Source organism: Protomyctophum parallelum (genome assembly GCF_964188405.1).
Source record: "Protomyctophum parallelum genome assembly, chromosome: 21".
Classification (NCBI taxonomy): Eukaryota; Metazoa; Chordata; class Actinopteri; order Myctophiformes; family Myctophidae; genus Protomyctophum; species Protomyctophum parallelum.
In genome coordinates this window covers 23141586-23167464 of record NC_139713.1, presented here as the reverse complement: position 1 = coordinate 23167464, position 25879 = coordinate 23141586, and the positions used below count along the sequence as shown (strand labels likewise).

The 25879-nt window shown below is 45.1% G+C and overlaps 1 protein-coding gene across 1 annotated transcript in view; it reads left to right on the top strand.

Annotated features, from left to right (window-relative positions):
- Positions 1–7486: 7486 nt before the first annotated feature.
- smad7 (SMAD family member 7) overlaps positions 7487–25879 on the top strand; it is a 24182-nt gene continuing 5789 nt past the window's right edge. The window contains exons 1-3 of the mRNA XM_083794467.1: positions 7487–9151; positions 10591–10644; positions 16461–16532. Of these exons, the coding sequence (XP_083650593.1) occupies positions 8671–9151; positions 10591–10644; positions 16461–16532 (607 nt within the window). The 5' untranslated portion in view covers positions 7487–8670. The remainder of the gene's footprint in view (positions 9152–10590; positions 10645–16460; positions 16533–25879) is intronic.

Below are 25879 nucleotides of genomic sequence, written 5' to 3'. Positions count from 1 at the left end.
CACTTTGTCACATTTCCAATTATGTGCATAATCTATCAGATGTATGAGTTCAGGAAACGTTTGTGGGCCTACTTTTTTTTTTTTACGGATGGCTCCGGATGCTGGTCATCTTTCATTGTTCTGACTCCCAACGTGTTGTAGGCTGACGCAGCAGTTTAAAAAAAAGAATTAAAACAAGGCAGGCGTGTTGAGTCTGATATCACACTGCTCGGCAGGGAGCACACGCTTGTCTCGCTGACACCTTGCTTGGGTGGGCCTACGTTTAGCTTCTTTCTTTTTTTTTATCCTGAAAAGTCATTTTTGGACATATGAGCTTTCCATCCAACACGCACCGCTTATTGTATACTTTATGTGCCCTAGTTTCGCCATGCTATACCCCTTATCCCTAAACTTCTTTTATTTACTATTTTGAAAACATTTTAAAATTGTTCAACTAGCCGATCTACATTGACATGTTGTGAGCTTGTAGATTGTCTGTTTGAACTATTCAAAAATGTTTTTTTCCAAACGGTGAAAAAGGCAAAGACATTTAGGGATTAGGGGTATAGATAAGGGTTATAGGGTAGGGTATGTATAACACTGGTGAAAATACGGCCCCATGTTACTATATATCTGTGTTTTGTTTTGTTGTTGCTTTTTACCCACTTTTATTCTTTGTTATGCCAGTTTGCTGTCACTGCTGTTGTATCCAGCTGACTCGCCTGCCAGTGAGGAGCCCCCACCGGGACGACGTACTGTATCTCCCGGTGTTCAACTGCTCCTGACACCCGAGCACATCAATCGTCTTCTTAGCAATTATTCTACCGATTACTCTTTCGGTTAATCAAATAATATAGAGGGTGTGTTTTCTTTTTGTATAATTGTTTTATGTATCAACAAAACGTGAACAAATTCGAATAGATTTGTTTATAATCTGACTTTCCATATAAGCCCTATTTCATCGTCCTTTGTCGGACAATGGTGTAGTGTGAAAGCGGGACATTTTCAAGCTCACAACGTGTTGCGGTCTCATTGTGAGCTCGTATAGATCGGCTATTATCGTTATTTTCGAAAAGCTATATTTTTATTTAAATTGCTTCTTCCATTATTTAACCCATAAATGAAAGTGTATATTGAATATGACTATTACATATATATTTCCTGTTATGATAATAGCTGTAGGCAGGACAGTCAGCGATCATAAATGGAGGCATGAAAGCACTTAGAGACTCCCGTCGCTGGTACAAAGGGACCCTCTGTGTCTGTGTGTGGAGCTCCCATTTCCCTGAGAGAATTCCGTGCCTCTCGTCTCCATTGTATTGATTTTTCGTGGCTGAAATTTTGCCATTCTCAAGGACAATATAATTGATGCAATTTCATATAAAGAATGGCCCATTTTCAGCTCAGGGTCATTGGTAGGTTATGGAAAGGCTGCGTGAACAAAGAGTGTGTGTGTGTGTGTGTGTGTGTGTGTGTGTGTGTGTGTGTGTGTGTGTGTGTGTGTGTGTGTGTGTCCACCTACCTTCATAGAATAGCAGTGCCAGATGGTTGATCTATTCTTTGTTTCTTTATGCATACTGTAGACATTCATACTGTAGTGTAGACCAGGGTTTCTCAAAGTGGGTGCTTCAGAATACTTTCATACTTGGAATTCATCATGACTAAAATTAATCATATTTGAACTGTGGACCCCCCAAAATAATCGTATGTGAACTGGGGACCCCCCAAAATAATCGTATGTGAACTGGGGACCCCCCCAAATTAATCATATTTGAACTGGGGACCCCCCAAATTAATCATATTTGAACTGGGGACACCCCAAAATAATCGTATGTGAACTGGGGACCCCCCCAAAATAATCGTATGTGAACTGGGGACCCCCCCAAATTAATCATATTTGAACTGGGGACCCCCCAGTGGGGACTGGGGACTGGGGACTGGGTTGAGAAATGACAGAGTTACTGTGTGGGGGTCCCCATGGGGTCCCGGCACTGTACTGTACTGTACTGATACACCTGAAATCATCATATATACAGTACAGTTAATATGTATGTGTGTGTTAGGCTGTACAACAGTCAGTGACACTTGGTTTTGAAAACCAACCAAATGCTATTTTCATGCTCAGACACAGCCAGTCAGGCAACCAGGCACACACAAAGCTACTTAATGAAGTGGTGAACTTGAGTGTACAGGGTTTGATTAGGGCTCAGGTAGGTCCCTGCCTTAATTTCCGGGCCTGTTGAGAACTCTAATTTTCAACGGCTGCCAGGCGCGGCTGCACAAATAACTTTGGGGTAGGCCCGTCTAGAGTTTAAATGGACAGGTATCAGTCAAAAGGGAGACATCAAAGAGGAAGGATGGATGGGGAAGGATCAACATATGGAATGTCAGAGCAACCCGTATATGGGCTTAATATCCCTGATGATGTCATAGTGATATCACAAGACCTGGGCACAATCCGAGTGGAATAGTAAGAGAGTGGCGAACTCTCTTACTATTAAGACTACTAAAGACTGTTAAGTCGTTGACTCCCATTGTGTCAATGGAATGCGAAAGTGCTCATTCTATCTGAATGGGATAGTTCCAGTGTCGCCACTCTTACTATTCCACTCTGGGCACTATATGCAGGCTTTCCCCATGTGTATGGGGATTTTGAGTGATGAAAAACGAACGATTCCATAGTTAGCTGTGACCTTCGGTCACACCTATGTGAAGTGAGCGGCGCTCTTATCACTAGTATAAAATCATTATCATACATTATCTCATGAACAGCTGAATTTATGTGATTGTTTAGCCGATTTGCTCGTCTATATATGACGTAATTTCTGCTTTCATTGTCAATGGCAAATATAAGAAGTGTGTGGACAAAAGCTGTATAGGAGGTGCTAGTGCCCCTCAAAAAAAATTGGAGGAGTTGATGCATTTCATATTGTTTGACTCCACCACAGATAAATATTGGTAAAATCAGAGACCAAGACCATGAAGATGACCTGGAACCAACTGGAGCGAACTGGCGTAAGTAGCCTAGGCTATAAGTAAGTAATGATCTATTATTTTCTATTTGGAGGTATTAAAAACCTCTTAATATTTCAGTTAAATGATGTATTAACTCATCTATTCTGGGGGTACCCATGCAGGCTTTTATTTCTGCACCATCCACCATTTGCAAATGGTGGATGGTGGATGCTGGCAAATACTGCGGCATGGTCAAGCTGGACCTCCAAAAGGCTTGACACAGTGAACCACTCCATACTGGTTAACAAGCTAAAAGCAATTGGTTTTGTTGCACATCAGTGAGCTGGATGCAATCCTACCTGGAGGGGAGAGAACAGATGGTGGAGGTGAACGGAACACTGTCCCCCCTCCCAGTGAGCTGTGGTGTTCCACAAGGAAGCATACGGCCTTTACTGTTCCTAATATATGTAAACGACATGACATCAGCTTGTGACTGCAACTTGTTCCTGTTCGCAGATGACTCAGCACTGCTGGTCTCGGACAGGAACAAACTGCAGGTTGAAAAGGCTCTGAACTCGGTAGAATCTGGGAAAACCTGGGAAAAACTGAATGCATTCTCTTTGGATCAAATAGTAATCTCAGCAAGGCAGATGGCTTCTTGGTTAGAGTGACACTTATGTGACAATATTATCACACGAAAAGATGAAATTACCTACCTAGGTTCCATCCTGGAGGCTAATCCTTCCGCTGATAAAATGGCCACCAACGTAATCAAAAAAGTCAACCAATATTTTGGACCAAACAAATAATTACAAAGAAGAAAAACAACAAAAAAAGTGTTGTAACCTGCCGTTTTTTTCTACTTTCTAATTCTTTGTTTGGCCCGAAAAAATGTGTTTGTTCTCATGATTTGTCACGACAAGAGTTGGCTTCGTACAACGCTTAAAAGGTCTTTAAATAAAAAAAATAAGAAATGCCTATGGGAAAAATGCATTGGGATTCATTTCCTGGGCCACCCGTTGTTCTGAAAGGGGGAGGGACTGCGACGCTCTATAGCTATTGTTGGCCTCATCAAACCCTGGATAGCCATACATGGAGAAGACTGGATCATCACCTACACATCTGCATGGAGCTGGCCAGCAACTCTACATATGACCATGCAGAGACACCAGATTAATAGTTTAACTAGTGGAAGGGGGTTCAATAAACACCTTTCATTGACAACCCCCCCTCCCCAGCAACACAATGAACCAAATTATTCTCGAATGAGGGTCCACAGTGCCAAATACAGATCAATTTGGGGGTTATCATGAAAATGTTTGAGAACCACAGCCTAGCCTACTGCAACGGATTCATTTTGTCTGATATTGAGTCAGATTAGTGATAGCTTCTTTTATTTTTTTATATATTTTTTATCCTACGATTTTGTAACCCATTTTTCACCCCTGTGTCAATCATCTAATGTGATCCTGGGCTCTACACACCCTCCACCAATATAGTCCCCATATATGGGGGACATGGGGAGAGCAACTCATGCTTCCTTCATGCCTGAGTGTCCAAGTTTCTCCTTTAAACCTGACAGGGGGGGGTTTCCCTGGTTGGACGTAGCACGTGGAAGGAACACGTTATTCCAACCAGTTCCTTTCCCCTCCATCAGGCGCCGGCTGGCCAGGGGGAGGCAGTTTAGTGACCAGGATTACTGCATGTTTTTTGTGAGGGTACCTACCCTAGGGGCTAGGGGACACGGGGAGAACATGCAAACTCCACACAGAAAGGCCCTTTCGCCAACCCCGCCTTCGGGTATGGGCACTGATGACGCGGAGGAGGAAACACGCCGCCAGCACCCACAGCGTCCCGAGCGGGAATCGAACCCAGGACCTTCTAGCTGTGAGGCGACACGCGACAGCACTATACCAACTGTGCCACCGTGGCCCCTGATTAGTGATAGCTTCTATTCAATTCCATTCAATTCAAATGAGCTTTACTGGCATGAGAAAACATGCGTTTACATTGCCAAAGAAAGTGTCAAAATAATAAGAACTGTTGAAAATGGGGAAAGTATGATAGGCTGCAACATTTTGTAAACAGCTAGTCACATTGCGTTATACAGGGTATAAAGCTTTTTTTCCTTTTTTTTAAACAAATAGCATTTTTTTTGCAGTCACTTTGGGACCAATCTGAGAACCTATTATTAAATAGTAGCCTAGGCCTATTTTTTTTTTAAACCCTCTACTATACTGTAACTGTACTGGCACACCCGAAATCACCATATAGCCTACAGTTAATATGTGCGTGTGTGTTAGGTTGCGCAAAATGCGCACAGGTGGTGAAAAACAACCATGCTGTTTTCGTGCTCAGACCACCCACACACACATAGCTGAAAATGTGTTTAAAGGTAGCAACTCTGTTTACATGCAGTAGGTCTAGGTAGGCTACTGTACTTGGTAGCCTACAGATAGTAGCCAGCCTATAATAGTCCTTAGGGTGGTTGTATTCCATTGGCTAACCGTTTGTCGCAAACACACAGCAACAAATCTTGCTGCTGTGTGTACAGTGTTTGCACATTTTATTGGAGTTTTTTGCAAGAGTTGATCAACACCGTTAGGCCGGCAGAACGCTGCAATTGCAACAATTTACAATTTACAATTTAGGCATTTAGCAGACGCTCTTAATCCAGAGCGATTTACATTAAGCAAGAACAAAAAAAGCATGGGAATAGATCACATATAAACATTTATCAAGAAACATGCGTAAGCTAAGAAAGTAACAGTGCAACAATTGCAATGGCTGTTGCAGCATGCCTGCATTGGCTGTTGCATGCATGGTGGTGGCGGCACGGTGCTGCTCGCGGCGCCAGTGGGGAGTCCTGTAACAATGGAGCTGAGCTATTGACTGGCGGACCAGAGGAGCACATGCACATCTCTTCTCCCCATTATCATTACCATCACCCCATCCCCTCTGCCGTCTGCCCCGCGGCGACACACTGGAGCCCACATTAACATATACGCCTCCCATAACCTACTGTCTGTCTTCTATCTAGACGTGTCCACTGTCTAGTATAGAGCCTAAAAGAGAGAGAGAGAGAGCAGAGAGAACACAATTGGGCCAGAGGCATTCCTCGCCTATATATCTCCTGTTCCGTTCACTTTGTTTTGACATAATTGACTGCAATGCGATATTGCTATATAGGCCTATATGGATTGTGTCAGCCATATAGCTATTTTTTTTATTGGCTGTAAGACATTTCAAGGGAATATTTTTTATCATCTTGCTGGCATAGCTATATAGGCCTATACATCACAACCCAAATCAATCGAAATCTGCAGAGTTAACCAAAATGTTTGATACATTTAATGAACTGTTTGTAGAATCTGCACAGGAAAGAACAGTCCAAGTTCTGCTAAGAGGATATATATATATGCACTAAAAGCCTTGTTTGCATTGTGGTCCCTTATATTCAATTCATCAGAACATTTAATGACATACAAATTTTCTGTGTAGGAACTTAAAAAAAAGACAGACTTTAAAAATACTTTTGCTACTTTAAATTGGTTATAAAAAAAAGCCATGAAGCGTAAGGTAAGCTGCATTTAGCCTATGTCTTTCATTTAAAACAACTGACGTCTCATTATCCCGAACGGAAATGGATTTCTATTGTCTCACGCTCATTAGAATATACACGAGGTGACAGACTAGTCAAAACCCAATGAATGAGTGGACGCTCATTGTCTCTTTGGCCAGAGGGCGGCAGCACTGGGTCTTGTCATGCAATGCACCAATTACAGGCTAGAACCAAACCAAATGTGAGGTTGTTCATTATAATAATGATACAATCTTGTGTTGTGAAATGTTTACAGATCGAACCTAATTAAACACAAGGGTTCTGGTGGGTGCATGCACAAGTTCCCCATATTCAATCATTAGACCACTAGCGTTCCCTCTCAAAGTGGCTTTAATGGACGGTGCATGGTATACCCTCAGGTCAGGGGTTCCAAATGGACCCTTACAGCCAGGTCTGTAACTCTGAGAAGGGTCCGCATGCGGTTCCATTTGTAGGCACTGTCAGTAATAGTATTGGGTCCTTGAAATACACACACATGCACAAGTTGGAGAACCACTGCTTATAGCACTGTTTAGTCCAGCATGATAATGTCAACATGCGGGTCTTATTGAGTCAGAATGACTCCTTATTGGTCAAATAAATATTGGTTATACAGTAGGCCTATGGGTGAGAAGCATGTTTCTAAGTTTTCTATCAAATCACTCATTCCCAGAAATGTCTCAATATTGTTGTCCTTTCTTAAACTTTACTCTGTAAAGTTATATATTTTGTAATTTGTTCCTGACAATCTAACTTTCCTCTCTCTAAAACAAAAACAAAAAAAAACGTTTTGCCTGTGAGCCTGTAGGGTTACTTGATCTCTTGTTTGCGCAACACAATCACATTTTTTTAAGCGACAGGGTGTCTAGACACCCCACGTGACCGGGCGCGCCAATGCGGAGAGGAGAGCGAGAGCCGGAGGGGAGTCAGTCAGTCAGAGAGAGAGAGACGGTCTGGACTAGAGAGAGAGAGAGAGAGAGAGAGAGAGAGAGCGCAGCGACACAGACACAGACGCAACGCAACAAGGGCACGGTGGAACCATATACAGTCATATGCAGACTGCTTTCCGCCGAGATCACATCACTTCTAGTGTCGCTACACAGCTGGCGTTCCGGCTCTGCTGCTGCTCGCATTGAAGAAGACACGGGAGAAGAAGAGGAAAAAAAGCATACAATTGGATTAATTTGGCACGGGATTTCTTTTTATGGTTGAAAACCCCCCCGCTGCATTGGACGTATCAGGCAGGCTATAATAACGCGACGGGTTAAAACGCAAGTACATTGCAACTACGGTTAGATTATTCCGTCCGGCACCTCGGTGGATCACTTCAGGATTTTGGTGTGGCTTTTTCTTTTTGGATCCGCGTCTACTCTGAACGAGGCCCCCCGAATTCTAGGTTCAAATATTTTCGAAGCCCCACCACATCTCCTATGTAGAATGCACATATGTCACATTTTAGATGATATAATAAGGGATACAATTAGCCAAGCCTATAGTCGGTGCAATACCGAGTGGTTGGACCTGGGATTTTTTGTGTGTGGATTATGCTCTTGAAGACAGAGGCGAGTTTTGCTTTTCACAGGCTGCCGAGCCTTTTATTCCATCATACCAGACAAACGCAAACGTCTATTTATACTGCACCATTATATATGCTATTTTTACCATGTTAATCCTAAACCATAATACTTAAGTATATCGGCATGGTATATGTATAGGTTAGCTCGAAGCAAGCTCATCACTAGCCTACCAAATGAATACATATATAACACGTATAACCTATCTGCTGCTGTGGTGTACCAAATGTCTTTGCATTGAAAACCGTCATACACATTTGTAAGCTGCTATTGTGAGTCTTAAAAAATACATTTAGGTGATGGTTATTCGCTCCCTAAATGAGATCTGACTGTCCTATGCACCGTGGCAGTGTTTTACCAGCTCTAGGTTTTAGGAGTAGGCTATAGCCTAGGCAACAGAGACTGGCGCATGCTACGGATTGCCTCTGCTTCCCCTGCACACGGCTTTTCCACCATATTATCTCAGGCTGCTTATTCCTGCCTGGACTCGGATCCCGGAATCTTCATGATTCGCGGACACGATGCTCGTTTTTTAGCCGGGAAACCCTCTTTTCGTCCCGCATGTTCAGGACCAAACGATCGGGGCTCGTCCGGCGACTCTGGAGGAGCCGCGCGCCCGCCGAGGGCGACGCCGGTGAGGCGGACTGTAGCAGCAGGGGATCGCATGGATCATCCGGGGGCTGCTGCATGGGCAAAACGGCAAAGGTCGCCAAGTCCAACGCCGGGTCGGAGGCCGAACTGAAGGCGTTGACCCACTCGATACTCAAAAAGATAAAGGAGAAGCAGCTGGAGGTGCTGCTACAGGCGGTGGAGTCCAAGGGGGGCGCCCGGAGCCCCTGCTTGCTCCTGCCCGGCAAAGTGGACGCCAAAGTGGGTCAACAGTCTTATTCCCTCCCGCTGCTGCTCTCCAAGGTGTTCCGGTGGCCCGACCTCAGGCATACCTCCGAACTGAAGAGGTTATCTTGCTGTGAATCCTATGGGAAAACCAACCCAGAGCTAGTTTGCTGCAACCCGCACCACATGAGCAGGCTTTGTGAACTAGGTGAGTCAGTCTGGAATGATATTATCTCTGGTCCATGGCGTTATAACCAGAACTAGAATTATATAATAACTGGGGAAAAAACAGCAAATAAAATGTCATTATTTGTTGGCCGTTGCATCATATTAAATCAGGTACAGTCAGGCTGCTATACACTGTCAAACCACGTGTCAAGCACTCCTTGCAATTAGATTAATTGGAATGACAATAACGCCATCTTCAGTTTCCATATAGGGTCACGTGGTGTTGGGCGACAGTGTCATGTAATAACACCATTATATCAGATACAGTGTTGTCAAACATGGAGTTCATGCGAGTTCTCATTCACAACAATTAACAATAAATAAACATAATAGTGACACAGAAACGTGTCTGTAATAGACGACCACGAGACCTAAATTATATACATGTTGGTGATGATTTAAAAAAAATCCTTGACGTCATGTTTTGTTTGGGAATAACTGGCTCAACGTCAAAGCTATTAGTATAGGCCTACTGGCCTAGGAACTCAGAATATATTGGGCTACATGTGTAACCTCTTCGATGGCTTTCAGAGGGTCCACTTTGCAAAGCCTTGCATTGTGTTTTTATCATTTCACAATTCTTTTCCAAAGTTCAACGACTCAGATAGCTAGGGCCATTGCAGTGACTGCATGGTGAGTGTTTCCATCGTGAACTAAGTGCAGGCTCTCTCTCTGTGTGTGTGTGTGTGTGTGTGCGCGCTGTCCTGAGCCAAAAAGCACTGGTGGAAAGTAGCCTAATAAAGTACATGCATGCTCAAGTAGCATATACAAGTAATGTATTTGGCCTTTACTAGTTATACAATAGGCCTACCACTTTTTACATTTAGGCTATTTTCCCATTTTCCATTTACATTTAAGCTATTCTAAAATAGCCAATAGCCTACAATCACACGAGGTTGTGAGCTTAATTGTAGCTAGTAGATGTTATGCTAATTTCAAGTAGTCTAGGCTACATTTTGATGCAAATATGCTACTTTTTGTCGCTATACCTTTACGCAAGTAAAATGTTTCAATAGGCCGCCTAACAGGCCCTTTAAAGTCTACATGAATCGTGGCCAGGCTATTGATACTTTCCCCCTTTCTTTCTTTCTTTTACTTAAAAGTAAAAACATCCGAGTATACTTCTTCCACCATGCATGCAGTGGCCAAAAAGAGGCCCGTATCTCTCAGTAGTCTGCCCTAGACGCTGATAGGGCTGTGCTGGCGCCAGGCGCCCCCCTGTTTATCTGCCTGCCAAATGAAAGGCAATAGCCGCCCGACCGCCCTGCCTCTCTCTCTCTCTCTTTCTCTCTCTCTCTCTACCAAAAGAATGCCAACTGTTATCGTAAGTTTCGATCTTTTCGCGTGTTTTTTTGTCTCTTCTTCTCATCAGTCTCTCCTTCCTCCCTGTCTGTCCCCCAACCCCCCTTCCCCATGCAGAGTCTCCCCCTCCACCGTACTCACGCTACCCCATGGACTTTCTTAAACCACCCGGTGAGTTGGATCAGTTTGTATTTATTTATATTTATACATTTTATAACATGGACACCAATATATATTATTGGGTATATTAAAGTTGGGTATGTTAAAGCAAACACGACTGTATACTTCAAAATAAAACTGAAGGAGGACTTTGGAGTCAGTGAAGGGTCTTGTAAAACGATGGGATGATTCTCTCTCTCTCTCACTGTCTGTCTCTCTCTCTCTCTCTCTCTCTCTCTCTCTCTCTCTCTCTCTCTCTCTCTCTGCGTGAGGTGCGCGTGCATGGAGGGTGTCTGATGGTGGAAACGGCTCCATGTTGTGTTGTGATTTATGATAGCAGTGTAGTGGCACGCCTGACTGGCGGGGGCAGTTATAGCATGGCAGCCATGGCTGGCAGCCAGGCCCACATAGCACCTAGTTGAGATACCAAGCTAGAGACTGACTGACTGGCTGACTGACTGACTGGCAGGATAGTGTGTGAATGTATTTGTGTTTATGTATGTGTATTGTTTGTATAGGGCTCAGTGGTCCTCAAAGTGGGGTCCGTGGACCCCCAGGGGTCCATTGAGGAGGGTTCCCCAGCAAAATGAGTTATAGGCCCATAGCATACCACTTGACTTGAAACATATAGGCTACTGTATCTATTAAACGCATTGTGAGCTCCAAGCTTGTATATCTGCTATTTAAATCTTATTAAAATCTTGAGGGAATAAAATCTTATGGGGGACCTGGGGGTCCCTGACACAAAATATTGTCAGACAGCAGAGTCCATGGCCAAATAGGCCTACATTAATTTGCGGGTCCACACTGGTGTATAGGTTTGTGTGGGGTACGTATTAAGTTGTCTGGCCTTTTGGTTTAGCCGTCTGTACTTTTGTATATTTAGCAAGTGAATTGTTCACAAGCGGGGAAATGAGATTTTGCTTTTGGGTCGATGCATACAAATGTGTTTAGGTGGGGGGGCCCGGGACAGGGTGGGGTGTTGAAGGAGTCGCTATTGTTGTGTAAATGGCTGTGTGTGTTGCGGGTGCACACACACACACATCATGCACAAGGTGGGTTGGGGGGTGAGGGTGGAGGGGGATGTAGCCTAGATAGAAGCTTTTGTTTAGAGAGGAAATCAGAATTGCAAATCATACAACAGATTTAACGGGCAGACAGACAGAAGCACATCTCTGGAGCCAACAAGCTATTTATCAGCCGAATGAATCTATACAGAGAGGAGTCGGGGCTGAAGGCGCTGGGTTGCTCGCTTGCTGTCACACAAGTCGAAGGCCTCAGTTAAGTTGTGTCGGCAACAATTTCCTGCATGCAATTGATCTCTCAAGCCAACTATCAATCACTGTGCAATGTGAGATCATCATGACAGGAGCCATTATCCTTAACTAGCCCATTGTTTCTGAAAGCCACCAATCCTCCACTCCGGATCTCATTTGACTGTCCTATTCCCCCTGTGGTGGTGTGGTACAAAGTATAGATAGATTACTCCTGGTCTCGACTACAAGTGAAAGTTGCCCGGTCAAATTTGGACAAAGAGTTAAAGTACTGGAGTCCTTGCTTTTAAAAACAAACATAGGCAAGTACAAGACTTTCCAGAAAGTTTCCCAAACACACATTGATAATGGTGAAAATGGCAGATCCATAAGAATCTCTAATCAATACAGTTACAAGAAGCGAAATGCAATTCAGTGCAATCTATTGCGGGCTCACACAATGCCACGTTGTTGTGAACAAGTTTTCTAAGAAGTTCCAAAATAGCAAAAAGTACAAGACTTGTAGATAGGCTTAAGTGGGTCACCCCAGCATTCATAGAGTACTGGTTTGCCGAGCAACATTTTTATGCCATTGAGTTTTTTGTTTTGTTATTTCAAAACATTTTCAAAAAACATTCCCAAAAAGGCAAAAAAGGATGAATTAATTAAAAACAAACCCCAATGATTCCACCCCCCCCCCAGTAATGTCATGAAGAAATCTAAGTTAAAATCGAATAAATTCCATAAATTATAAAACGGATGTTTAATAATTTCTCTTTTGAGTCTCGACCTTAGACGTTTGGGAAGCAGCATAATGGGAGTCCTTAAGTGGTTAATTGGCATGCATTGTCATCATGCAACATATTATGTCAGTGTGGCTGAGTCACTTTTTGAAGTATGTTCGATTTGGGGGGTTTCCTGTCTAGATAGTATATATATGTGGGCGCCGTGCAGGCTGGGGGAGAGGAGGAAGAGCTCGTTGAGCAAGGCGGCTTCCCGCAGGGCGTCGTGCCAGCGCTCCATTAACTGTTTACAAGAGTTCCTCCTCCTCTTGCCCCGTGGAAGACCACCACCCCGCACGGCACGACACATAGTAATCCAAGTACATTTACCCAAGTGCTGTACTTAAATATCTGCATTGCGAGCGCACTGTGGGCTTGTAGATCGTCTATTTTCAGCGAGAGTTTCCCCTCACAGTAATACGGTAACGGATGCTGGGGTTTAAGTGGTTAAGTAAAAAAAAAAGTGAGTACTTCTTCCTTGCATGCCATGGAGGGCAGGCCTATTTTAGTCTCTTTTGGTTTTCACCCCCCTCCCCCCTTCAACCACCAGCACTCACAATCAGTGGAGGAAGAGCACAATGGCCAGTCAAACCCGGCAGCCTGTGAGTCAGTCAGTCAGGAGGAGAAAGTGGCTTTCAATGGACAGAAACAATAGGAAGTCATTACAGCCGCAGCTGTCGCTCTTTATAGTTTATAGGGGGTTCTGTCTGTCTGTCTGTCTGTCTGTCTGTCTGTCGGGCAGAGATTCTCAAACTTCACAGTGATGCTCATTCCCATTGTGATGCTTTTTGGGTTATGTGAGACACCAAAGGTACAATACTATATATATATATATATATCCACATTCAAATTCGGGACCCGTTCTCTCAGGGCGCCAATATTAAACATGCCAGTAGCAGGCATTTCAAGCACGTGGGAACAGGGTTTTATACTTTGTCCATAATGACGCAGTGTTGAGCGCTGAAAATAGTTTATATACAAGCTCACAATTCATCAACGCCGTGAGCTTGTAGCTCTGCTGTTTTGCTATTTTTGGTGCTTGACACCACCATAAGACAGAATGTAAATTCACTAAACTGGGTAATTGAACTGTGCAGTAGGGGTCCAACCGTCCAAGTGACAGTTGAGTTGATCCCCCAGGCACATGTAGTCAAACACCCCTGTCCCAATCACGTTAATCCTTCCTGCGACAGCGTGACTTGTTCTGCCTCTGCAGATGAATGCATCATTGTGGTATTAATATTTGCCCTCCGTACCACTCTTAACCCAACAGAATGGGACTCCAAATAACCATGCATGGCTAATAGAGAAATAGAGAAAAGACTGTGATTAATGGATGACATGGTATGAAGGTATAAATGAAAAGACTCACTTTACCAGTAGTATCAGGGAGGGAAAAGCCCTTGTACACGTACTGAGAGAGAGAGAGTAAGGTCGAGAGAGCATTGTATACTGAGCAATGGTTTTCTTTAGAATAAGTATTAAATAGCTGTATATTCCCATAGTAATCATTGCTACATTACATAACAGGTGTCCTCCCCATCTCACCAGCTTTTTAGTAATAGAACATGGTCAGCAATGCAATTGTTTCCTTTATTATTATAAAGCAATTAAAGGCACCGTTTTCAGTGACAGTCAGGCAGCATGCTGAGCTGTATGTGTGTCCAAGCAGACACTGTCTGCTTGGAATCGCAGCGGTCGAGAGAGACGTAGAATACGAGCTTGTTGTTTCAGCTCCGGGGGAACATGAATCGTACACTCTCTGTCTGGTGACTCAAACCTAACGAGCTCGTTGTGATCTATAAGGCTACACAACTCATCGCGTCGCCGTGGCTGTACTCAAAGTAAATGTACTTTAGTTAATTTCTACCGCTGTGCGCCAGCCGAGTATAACGGGGCTTGATGCCCCCTTGCCCCTGTGGTCAGCTGGGAACTGTTGCCCGGGAGACCAGGGCCGGCTGCTGACAGCCAATGACTGGGCAGGGGGTGGTGGGGGCGGGGGGTGGGGTCACACACAGCGTGCACCGCTCGGATCACATGGGTGTGATTTCTTTACTTAAGTAAAAGTATCAATACTTCAATATGGAGAAATTCTCTGTTCCAAGTAAAAGTCCGGAATTTAACAGCTAAAGGCTAGCATAGCCGTGATCAAATCAAAGTGGCCAGCAGTGCCATAGAGAGTGTGGTTTACAGGATGGTAGGTGGTGACGTGCAGTGAATGGAATGTATCATTAGTGAATACCAGGACACCACCAGCAGCAGCACACTATTATACTCAGCTAGCACACTCCCAATGCTCTCTACAGCAGCAGTGCTTCCTAAACCTTTCAGCCCGAGACCCAAAAGAGACATTTGACGTCTCCCCGGGACCCAAGCTAGTGACAATAGCAACAATAGTGCCTGCAAGCTTGTAGATCTACCATTTTCGATTGTGTTTTTAAAAGGAATTCTTAACTTATGGAAAATGTTGATAAAGGGGTATATTCACTACTCGTGGCCCATAAACATTGGTCCGCTACCCACACTGTTTGGGATACAGTGTTTTGTTTCGTTTTTTCAGCATCGTTCACAGTACCGAGGTTTTACTCAAAACGTAATCCTCGGCATCAAGTTGGAACTAGTCTTAGATTACAAAGTGTTAACAGTGGAGTTTATTATTATTCCACTATGAGGGAGGGGATGGGAGGGAGGTTGTTTTAACTGCCTGTGGGTCGGCCATTAAAGAAATTACGGTATGCCGCTCTCAAAGCTGCCATGTCTTGCCTTGCGGTCCCGACTGTCGGCTTCATTGTTTTGGCTATGATGGACTATATCCTGCTAAACTGTAGATTCTTATTAATGATTTGGGAAACTGAACACACACTCACACGTACACAAAAAACAATGGCTCTGTATTTTTAGCGCTTGCGGCAGGGCTGTGAGGATGGCAATGGAAGTTTGTCTGTCTGTATGTCATTTCTTGACAATTTGTGACAAATGTCTCCTCTAATCATGTACACGAAATAGGGCAGAAATATGGTGGTTGAGATTATCCCCTGCTAGCACATACGTATGCAGAATGTGTTGCTGCCGGGCAGAGACCTCTTATCTCCATATCACGTGTTGCATTACTTGGCCCTACTTGATAATACTACAGCGTCACATCAAAACAAAGTATAGCAGATCTGCTTGAGCTAGCTACTTTTGAATTTGAATCCTGAAAAGTAACAGTTTTGGACATATGAATTTTCCATCTGACACAGACGAGATATATTATGGTTACGGGGTTGGGGTCAGTTTTCTCCCAAAGCACCCGGCTTTTTAGTACACCACTGGGGCTTTTTCACTCTTGGGGCCTATACTTGGGGGGGCTACTATAGTCCCACTAGGACTCTAGTTTGCGTGTATTAGGACTGTCGCATTCGCACCGCTAACAGCCAAGCACACTTTTTCCACCCTTAATGTAATATATCGATGCTTGTGAGTAGAAACCCATTCCGTAGTCTGTGTGTAAATCAGGGGTCTGTCCTCACTCCTGGTCCCGGATTATGGGGGATTAGCTCTGGTCAGTGTCAAGCATGTTGGAAACGCACCTCTATGAGTTGACCAATGTGTGCACAACCATCTACTTGACTTAAACCAATTTTTTAAACTCTTATCGTTTGAGTTGTAGTTATAGTTCTTGGTGAAAAGCATGTTGTGGCGGATTTGTGAGCTTGTATGGAGATCGCCTATTTCGGGCATGATCTGTATGACAAAATGACAAATAAAAGCCTTCTTTTAACACATAATGTCTCTGTCTCTGTTGCGACAGATTCTCCAGACTCTGGACCTGCATCCAGTGACACTGGAGGAACGACCTACTCTGCCCCTGTGGGGCTTTCAGGTAAACGCACCTTCCACTTCCTGTTCATGAACAACTATCTTTTATTCTCTCCTCTCCCCCCCCCCCCCCCTCTCCTGTTCACTAACTTCCTTGCATCTCTCCTTCTACTGTTTCCTTCTGTCGCCCCCCCCCCCCTCTCTCTCTTCTTTCAACCTACTACTCCCCCTCTTTTGGTGATGACTCTGAGACAGTGGCCATACCCCCGGCCCCCTGCAAAAAAGGGGCTGGGTGTCTTTGACCGAGCACTCCTCTCTTCTCCGGAGAGAAACGAAGCAGTGGTTGGGAAGTTGGAAATGTAAAATATATGTTTTATACACTACTTTCAATTAAAAGTAAATTACCGCTCTTGCTCTCTCTTAGGTTAAGCCTATGGAGAGTAACATACTACTCTCTGTTACTGTGTGTTACTTCAACAATAATGGTATTAAATTTATATTTTAGACTAGAGGCTTATAGGTAAATGTCTTGATGAAACCCGTATACAATGTGTCACTTATGTAATACGTTACCCCCCCAGCATTGAAGTATGTCAGCGGGGAGAAGCCATGGTGAATGTTATGCTTTAAATGTAGACTACGTCGTACGGTTTAACATCACTCAAGTGCTCTCCGCTATGAGGACATTTCTGTTTGAATTCCTCTCATTGGGAACGGTCGGGTCTCTCTGCCTTTTTCAGTTCTACATGTCCACATTTGCCATAATTCCCTCCGGTAGCACTGCCTGCTTTACCCAGTGTCTGCTCCGAGTCTGCGTGCGAGAGAGAGAGTTAGTTGTTGGAAGAAGTACTAAGATTTTTGACTAATTGTGCAAAAGTAATAACGTCAAGATGTACCAAAAATAAAAGTAGTAATATCCCAAATTTGGGATATGCTTTTGAATACTAGTAATTACTAGTAGTAACAAAACATTATTGTACTTGTATTAAAGTCAATATTTGCCTCTGTATTGTAGCGGAGTAGAAGTATAAAGTAGGCTATAGTGAAAAAAGTAAATACTCGATAAGTGAAGTAAAAGTACCTAAAAATTGTACAATACTTGAGTAAATGTGCTTAACTTTACTTTACACGACGAACAGAGAGAGAGAGAGAGAGAGAGAGCTCCAGGCTGGTGTGTTTCTGTGTGTTTTGCTGCAGCTCAGATGGTTCTCATTACAAGGACTTTAAAGCCTGTTTTATGTCAGTTGGTGTTCGTTCACTGACCATTTCCCCCCTCCTTTGTTTAGCAGTGGGGGTGGGGTGCACCATCGCGTGTGTGTGCGTGTGTGTGTGTGTGTGTGTTTGTGTGTGTGTGTGTGTGTGTGCATGCACGCACATACATGCATGCGTGCGTGCGTGTGTGTGCGCTCTTAGGGGCAGAGATTGGAGTAGTGCTAGCTAGATGAACCAGATAGAGAAAATGAACACACAGTTATCGCCCTCCTCCCCTCCCCTCCACTCCCCTCCCCTCTCCTCTTGTCACCCCCTGTGTTTTTCTGTGTGTGTGTGTGTGTGTGTGTGTGTGTGTGTGTGTGTGTGTGTGTGTGTGTGTGTGTGTGTGTGTGTGTGTGTGTGCGTGTGTGCGTGCGTGCGTGCGTGCGTGCGTGTGTGAGTGTAATGAATGTAGCCTGGAGAGCCAGTGGTAGCAGCACATTCATAAATGTCTGGCTGGTGAGCCCATCTTGCCCCCCCCCCCCCCCCCTCCCACCAGAACCTCCCAGTTCCCTCTTCTGGTGGGACGTCCTTACGTCCCCCTTGTACACATACCACCATCAGGCCAGGTTAAATGAACGCTGCCAGGCAGAAAACTCTTCTCTCCATATTTTAACAATATTTAACTTATGTGTTTTCTTTCCCGTAAATTAATACTATATATACGTGATCATACTATAGTCACGCAAAAGTTAGCAGAACAGTTTTGGACATAATGATGTTTCCACTTTGCACAGAAGACGATATAAGTAAAGACACATTTTGTATTTATTTTTTGACACGTGGTGAAAACGGTTGAAACCCCAAGACCTGGGGGTCTTAGAAAGTGGGTCCTCCTCCTTCTACAAGCTTGCTGTTTGGTTCTTAACTCTGAGAGTGTACAAATGGAACTGCAAATGGACCCGTAAACTAAAGGGATCCGTTCCATTTTAGTTACTAGACCCCAAAAAAGAATGTTTGGGGAGGAAAAACTGCTCTAGGACCGACCCACCACGGCACGGTTGGTTCTCCTCCCAGAGGTCCGTTGACCTTTTAATACACCCCATTCATCTTTTCATGTTCTCCTCTCCAGACTGTATTTACAGGGAAACAGGAAAGGAAAGGGAGGGGTGGCGGGTTGGTGCGAAGGAAGGAGGGTTAAGCCTAATGAATGCCTCATCATCGCGCAATGCTGTGTTGTCCTTAGCCTTAAAAAACATGTTATTATTCTGGAGAGAGACACACAGCCGGGGCGGCTGAATATGAAGTACAGCACGAGCAACGAGAGGCTTTTCATCCGTAGCGAGACTCTCGCGCATCATGCTGCTCTCGGGGAACCGAGGCTACGTTTGTAACCCAAATATTCCACATAGTGATCACTGATCTATTTGTAACTCTCAGAGGACTTTTTTGCTTTGCAACCTTTTGTAGGTGAATGGAAGACACCAGACAGACCACAGACATATTATGTACCAGAGGGATTAAATCTCCTACTCTCTCTCGATTTCTTTATTCAATTACAAAGGGGCCTGTTGGCATGAGACGTTTACATTGCCACAGCGAAAGTGTAACAAAACAGCGAAAAGCGAAAACAATGTGTGTGCAATTAAAAGGGAATAAAGAAATGTAGAAACAGCTGTGTTACATTGCAACATAGAGGAAACTATCTTACAAAACAAACAAACAAATGTCATTGTGCATTTGCTGTCAGAAATGTCTTTTTTCTACTCTCTCTCTCTCTCTCCGTCTCTCCCTCCTGGAAAGCGAGAGGCTAGTAGTTATTCGGGCCATCAGGAGTTAAGAGCTAGCTGTGACAGCAGCGACAAGCGCAAATGCAAACTAGGCTGCCTGCCAGGCTAGCGGCTCCAAAGCGCTCTCTCTCTCTCTGGCTTTGGCTCACGTCATCATGAGCCTGGAGTACAGAGCTGCTGCAGCGAGCGCCGCCGGGGCTGAGCAGGAAAGCAGAGGGATGTTGGTGGCCCCCGGCCAAAGGGGGGGAGGGTAGTTGGGTACTGGGGAGGGAGGGAGGTTCTTGACTTGGCTGGAGCTGGGCTTTAGGGCCTACTTTGGAGGAGGAGGGGGTGGACCTCACCCAGGAAAGGAACAGGGCTTGGAATCTTATATTCTTTTATTTCTTCTGGCAGGTCGTTTAGGATTCACAGGATCGTAGTTACGTTCGTAACGTTTTGTTGTATAACCAGGATACCGTTTGGATCAGCGTCGCATTATCTTATTATGGATCGATCCACCACAGTTCTAGGGGAAGCCCCGCTGTGATTGGCCAGTAGTAGTTGCAACTATGCCTAAACCTATACCTTAACCTCAGTAAAACTATGCCTAAACCTATACCTTAACCTCAGTAAAACTATGCCTAAACCTAACTTCAGTAAAACTATATGCCTGGCTGGGAGTCAATCAGACAAATGGTAAGGCGGGTCTACCGTAGAACATTGGTGCGATTCATAATCACTCTGTTATAGACGTTAGCACAACTATGGTTCTCTTAGCACTAGTGAGGGGCTAGAAGCTACAGTACTACAGTGATGCTATAGCACTGGTGGGCTGGAGTTGATATCTTCCCTAGGGAAGATATAGGTTTGCATCCTATAAGGTCTAAGCCTAGGGGTCAGTGCATGTGTCAGGGACTGGAATCACTGGGTCGTCTGTAGCCTATATCGTTACTGAAAAACCACTACTTTTCAGGAAATGGAAAAAGGAGTTATGTAGTTATTATTTAGCCACGGGCTCTTATTAATATTTTAAAAAACCCACAGACAGACGTAACCGCTCTCAATCCGGCTTCCCTATTTTGGGAATGTTATTCTTGGTGAATATGTCCAAAGATTTAAAGAAATATTTCTTTTTTGTCCCTCATCGTAAAAAATGCATGTCACATCATGTGACATGGTATTGGTGGGGCGTTCTGAGCTTGTAGTGTGTGTGTGTGTGTGTGTGTGTGTGTGTGTGTATATGTGGTGCTTGTAGTGTGCGTGCGTGTGTGTCTGTCGGTGGCATGTCTACTGGTGCCATCAGGGAGTGACCCTGAAGTGCCTGTATGTAAGAAGATCACAGACACACACACTCGCTCGCACGCACGCACGCACAAACTCACGCGCGCGCGCGCACACACACACACACACACACACACACACACACACACACACACACACACACACACACACACACACACACACACACACACACACACACACACACACACACACACACACACACAGGCAAGCAGATAGAATGACCCAGTGCGAGAACTGGCATATGGCCGACTGTCACACAAGTGTTTCCTCTAGTCGCAGGTTAAATTTAGGTGGAGGTGTATTCTTATACTGCTAGCCAGTCAGACAGACGGACGGACAGACAGCAGACAGACAGACAGTCACCTAGCTAGACAGACCAGGCAGTTAATTTAGTGGTTCAAAAACTTTCCTCATGTCAAGCAACCTGAATCAAGCACCATGTATTTGGTACAGGACACCCATCTGAAAATAGAGTGGACCCAGGGGACACCCCCCCCCCCCCCAATACAAGATGTGTGTTTTTAATGCTCCAAAGTTGCTATTGTTTTGAAACTAGCAGATATGGGTGTTGAACTGTGAAGACTTGAGTTCATCTTTAACTTCCTGTCACCTTGTCTCACTCAATCCTACCGTACTCTGTTATTTGATCACGAGGAGAGGAGAGACTCAAAAGAAATGTCACCACGACAAAAAAAAAAGGTGGTATGAATGAAATGAGCGTTCCGTAGCCTTAATGCATATCAAACTGGAGGTCCTTGAAATGAAAACGCTTGAGAACCAAGTGGCCTAAAAGTAAGCAGCCTAGAAGCCCCATAGAGGGAGCATGGAAACAGAGTCTCCCTCAGTCTTTCTCAAGCATTCCTGCCTTGTTTGGGTTAGCACGGAGAGGAAAAGGCTGCATAGGATATGACCTCATGTCTTTGAGGAAAAGGCGAGCGGACAGGCAGGCAGGCAGAGAGGCCTCCTTACAGCGGAAAACAAACACTAGCAGAGAGACGCCGAACGCCACACGGCAAAGTCCGTAGCGTCCAATGAACTCCTGAGCGTCTAACAAAAATAATGGACTCCGTGCACGGCCATTTTAACTCTAGTTGTTAAATTGAACACGCCAGGTTTTTACAGTGTGCCAAGGAGATAGCTATAAAAACAACAACGATAATCACAAAACAAAGAAATGCAAAGTCATTACACTTCTAGAATATCTCCAATGTAAATCAAATAGACCAATTTTTTGTATTCTGTTGGTTTGTTGTTGGTTTTTTCAAACGACAACAATGCAACTGCATATGGTTCACAGGGTGTTCTCTGCTGTGACTGGCTGTAGTGATCGCAAAATAACACATTTATATTGTTATGTATGACTCTAGGAGTGTACAAATGGAACCAAATGGACACCTACGGGTCCATTTGGTTTGGCTTTTGTGGACTTTAACTCTGAGGATTGTAGATTGGAGTCGCGATTGGATCAAATCTCAAATGTTTGAATTCAGATCGCAAACATCACAGGTCTGTAACTCGGAGAGTGTACAAATGGAACCGTAATGGACACTCTCAGAGTTATGGGGGTCCGTGCTGGTCTAATAATGCATATCAAACCGGGGGGTCTTGGAGATGAAAATGGCAAGGGAATTCAGCATTTTTGCTACACAGGAGTCGTCTCTCCTATAGAGAAGGAGAAGTAAGATGGCTGCTTTGGGTGGAGTGAAGAGAGAGAGAGAGAGAGAGAGAGAGAAGGGCTGGCAGCTCTGTGCTGTTCTCTGTAATTCGGAGGCCTGTGCGTTCAGCCAATGAGCAGAGCCGTGCAGAGCCGCTCCGCTCTGCGCAGCGCAGGGGCCAAAGAGCTCTCATTACTCCCCCACTTCCTTTCCCCGCGCTGCGGCCAAGCCGCCTCTTGGCAAGGGACTTAATTTCGGTTTTTGGCCGTTCCTCTGTTCCCCACCCATGTGTCATTATGCTGCACAAATCAGAAAAACAGCTCAGAGAGAGAGAGATGGAGAGAGAAAAACACAAGACACAGGAGAGAGAGAGAGTTCAGGGTACAAACAAAAACTGCTAAACGTTTAGTTGAGTTAGTTTATTTTTTATTTTTTTTGAGGGGCGCTATCCCATAACATTTGGCTTTCGGAAATTATTTCATATGGCAGCCAAGTCCATGGACTTTTAATGGCGTAAAGAAAAAGCACCCCACGTGACGTCATGTGGAGGCCATGTCTATGGAGTGCAATGTTTGTTTAAACAAGTGAGGCGCCCCATTTTAGTTTTTACTGCAAAACCAGTGGTTCTCAAACTTCTTCATGTCAAGGACCCCCAAATGACTATGTATTTGGCCGCGGACTGAAAAGACTTTGTGCCAGGGAGGGACCCCCAGTGTTGTATGCCTCTAGATGGAGGGACCCCCAGTGTTGTATGCCTCTAGATGGAGGGACCCCCAGTGTTGTATGCCTCTAGATGGAGGGACCCCAGTGTTGTATGCCTCTAGATGGAGGGACCCCCAGTGTTGTATGACTCTAGATGGAGGGACCCCCAGTGTTGTATGCCTCTAGATGGAGGGACCCCCAGTGTTGTATGCCTCTAGATGGAGGGACCCCCAGTGTTGTATGCCTCTAGATGGAGGGACCCCCAGTGTTGTATGCCTCTAGATGGAGGGACCCCCAGTGTTGTATGCCTCTAGATGGAGGGACCCCCAGTGTTGTATGCCTCTAGATGGAGGGACCCCCAGTGTTGTATGCCTCTAGATGGAGGGACCCCCAGTGTTGTATGCCTCTAGATGGAGGGACCCCCAGTGTTGTATGCCTCTAGATGGAGGGACCCCCAGTGTTGTATGCCTCTAGATCGCATAATCGTTGTTGTGAACTGCACGCACAATGAGCCGAGTCATTATTAATAATAATAACACGTTTTCATCCCAGTTGCGCTACAACGTTACACTGTGTGTGTGTGTGTGTGTGTGTGTGTGTGTGTGTGTGTGTGTGTGTGTGTGTGTGTGTGTGTGTGTGTGTGTGTGTGTGTGTCTGTGTGTGTGTGTGTGCGCGCGCGCGCACGTGTGTGTGTGTGCGTGTGTGTGTGACGTCCAGCTGCTTGTTTCCCACGATGATCTTTGGTGTCCTTTCGGCAGGTGTTTGATTATCTGTCTGTCTGCAACCCCCGAGACACACAGTCCTGTCGCTGGTAATGGGTGTGTGTGTGTGTGTGTGTGTGTGTGCGTGCGTGCGTGTGTGTGTGCGTTTGTGCGGCGCCGTGCACGTGTGTGTGCGTGCATGTGTGTTTAAGTGAACCCATGACATCATTATTGCCCGCCTGGCACTGTCTGTCCAACCAGTGAGTGTTTATTTATCCTGTCGCCCTGGGAAATCTGGACTGCAGGAGGTGTGTGCGTGCGTGCGTGTGCATGCATGCATGCATGCATGCGTGCAGGGTCAGAATGATGAAGTGTTGGATAATAGCTGGAGTAGGACGGGTGTTGTAGGGAGTTAAAAGTAGTCTGAATTAAGCCAAGTGGAGTCTTGGAGGGACCCCACTTGGGGTCCTTGAGGGGGTTCCCGGGGAGTTCCCAGCCAAATCAAAGTCATTTTAACCACTTTAACACAAGCTATTTAAAAATGACTAATTTCTTTTACATTTTGAATCCTCGTGAAACATTTGAACGTCTCGTATGGGGATCCGACTGGCACAACATATTGTCAGATGTGGGGGGGGGGGGGGGGGGGGGGGGGGTGTTTGAGAATCAGTGCTTTAAGCGAAGTACAGTAAACAAACCAACCCTCATTTAGCCCTGCAGAACTTTTAGAATTTTTCTGGTTCTGTGTTGGATGTGACTTTACACAGCCATCCTCCCCTCTCCCCTGATTGGTGGAAAAGCGGGCGGTGGGTGATTGTGACCCCCCCCCCCCCCCCCCCACACACACACACACACACACACACACACACACACACACGTCGGGGTCTTCCTGCCAGTGGGGTCTCGTTTTGGCTTCCTGAACTATGGGAAAAGCTTGATATCTTCCTCTTATATAACCTGACTTCCCTAATTGGCTGCTTCCTGGATTATTGTCATATCTCCCCCTCCCCCAGCGGAGAGACATGGCCGCCTGCGGAGTGACAAATGAACCCCACGCCAACAAACAAACAAACTCATGGCATGACGACTCGTCATGCCATGAGTTTCTTTGTTTGACCCATGCTGTCCGGAAGACAGCATGTTTATTTTTTATTTTTTTAAAGCAATGCTTTTGACCATATGCAGAACGCGACCATCTTGTCAGCAAGGTGGTAACTAGAAGCAATTTCCTATTGACAGCCCATACATGATAAAGTCCTTTGTGATTGTATTAAACGGCATCAAGCATCTGCTATTTGTGAACATTGAAACGTCTTGAAAGTGTGAGAACTATACTGATTTGTAGAATCTTAGGTCTTAATGGGTTAATATAGAGGGGTGCATTCATGAAGTCATGGTCCTGTTATGATGTCAGTCGTCCACTCTTCACTGCACCCCAAAATTGTGGCCTATGTCAGGAACACGCACACACACACGCACACACACACACACACACACACACGCACGCACGCATGCATGCACACACACACAGCACAGAGAACAAAAGAAATGCCTGTAGTTTGACCTTTGACCTGTGTGGTAGGCTTTCCCCAGTCTGTGAGAGAATGTTGAGACTGGAAGTACTGCTGTCTGGTGGACACACGCACAGACACACACACACACACACACACACACACACACACACACACACACACACACACACACGTGTGTGTGGAGTCAGACAGAGGTAATGATTAACATTTACAGACTGCTGTGTCTCTTGGACGCACACACACACACACACACACACACACACACACACACACACACACACACACACACACACACACACACACACACACACACACACACACACACACACACACACACACACACACACACACCAAGGTGTTCTCTCGGTTCTCTTAACCAGCTCAATAGTTTGACTTATGTTGCCGTTTCCTTGTCAGATAGATAGATAGATAGATAGATAGATAGACACCTCTACAGGGTGTTAGCCACGGTCCTCTTTCCTCCTGTGTCCTCTTTGTGTGTGCGTGTGTGTGTGTGTGTGTGTGTGTGTGTGTGTGTGTGTGTGTGTGTGTGCGCGCG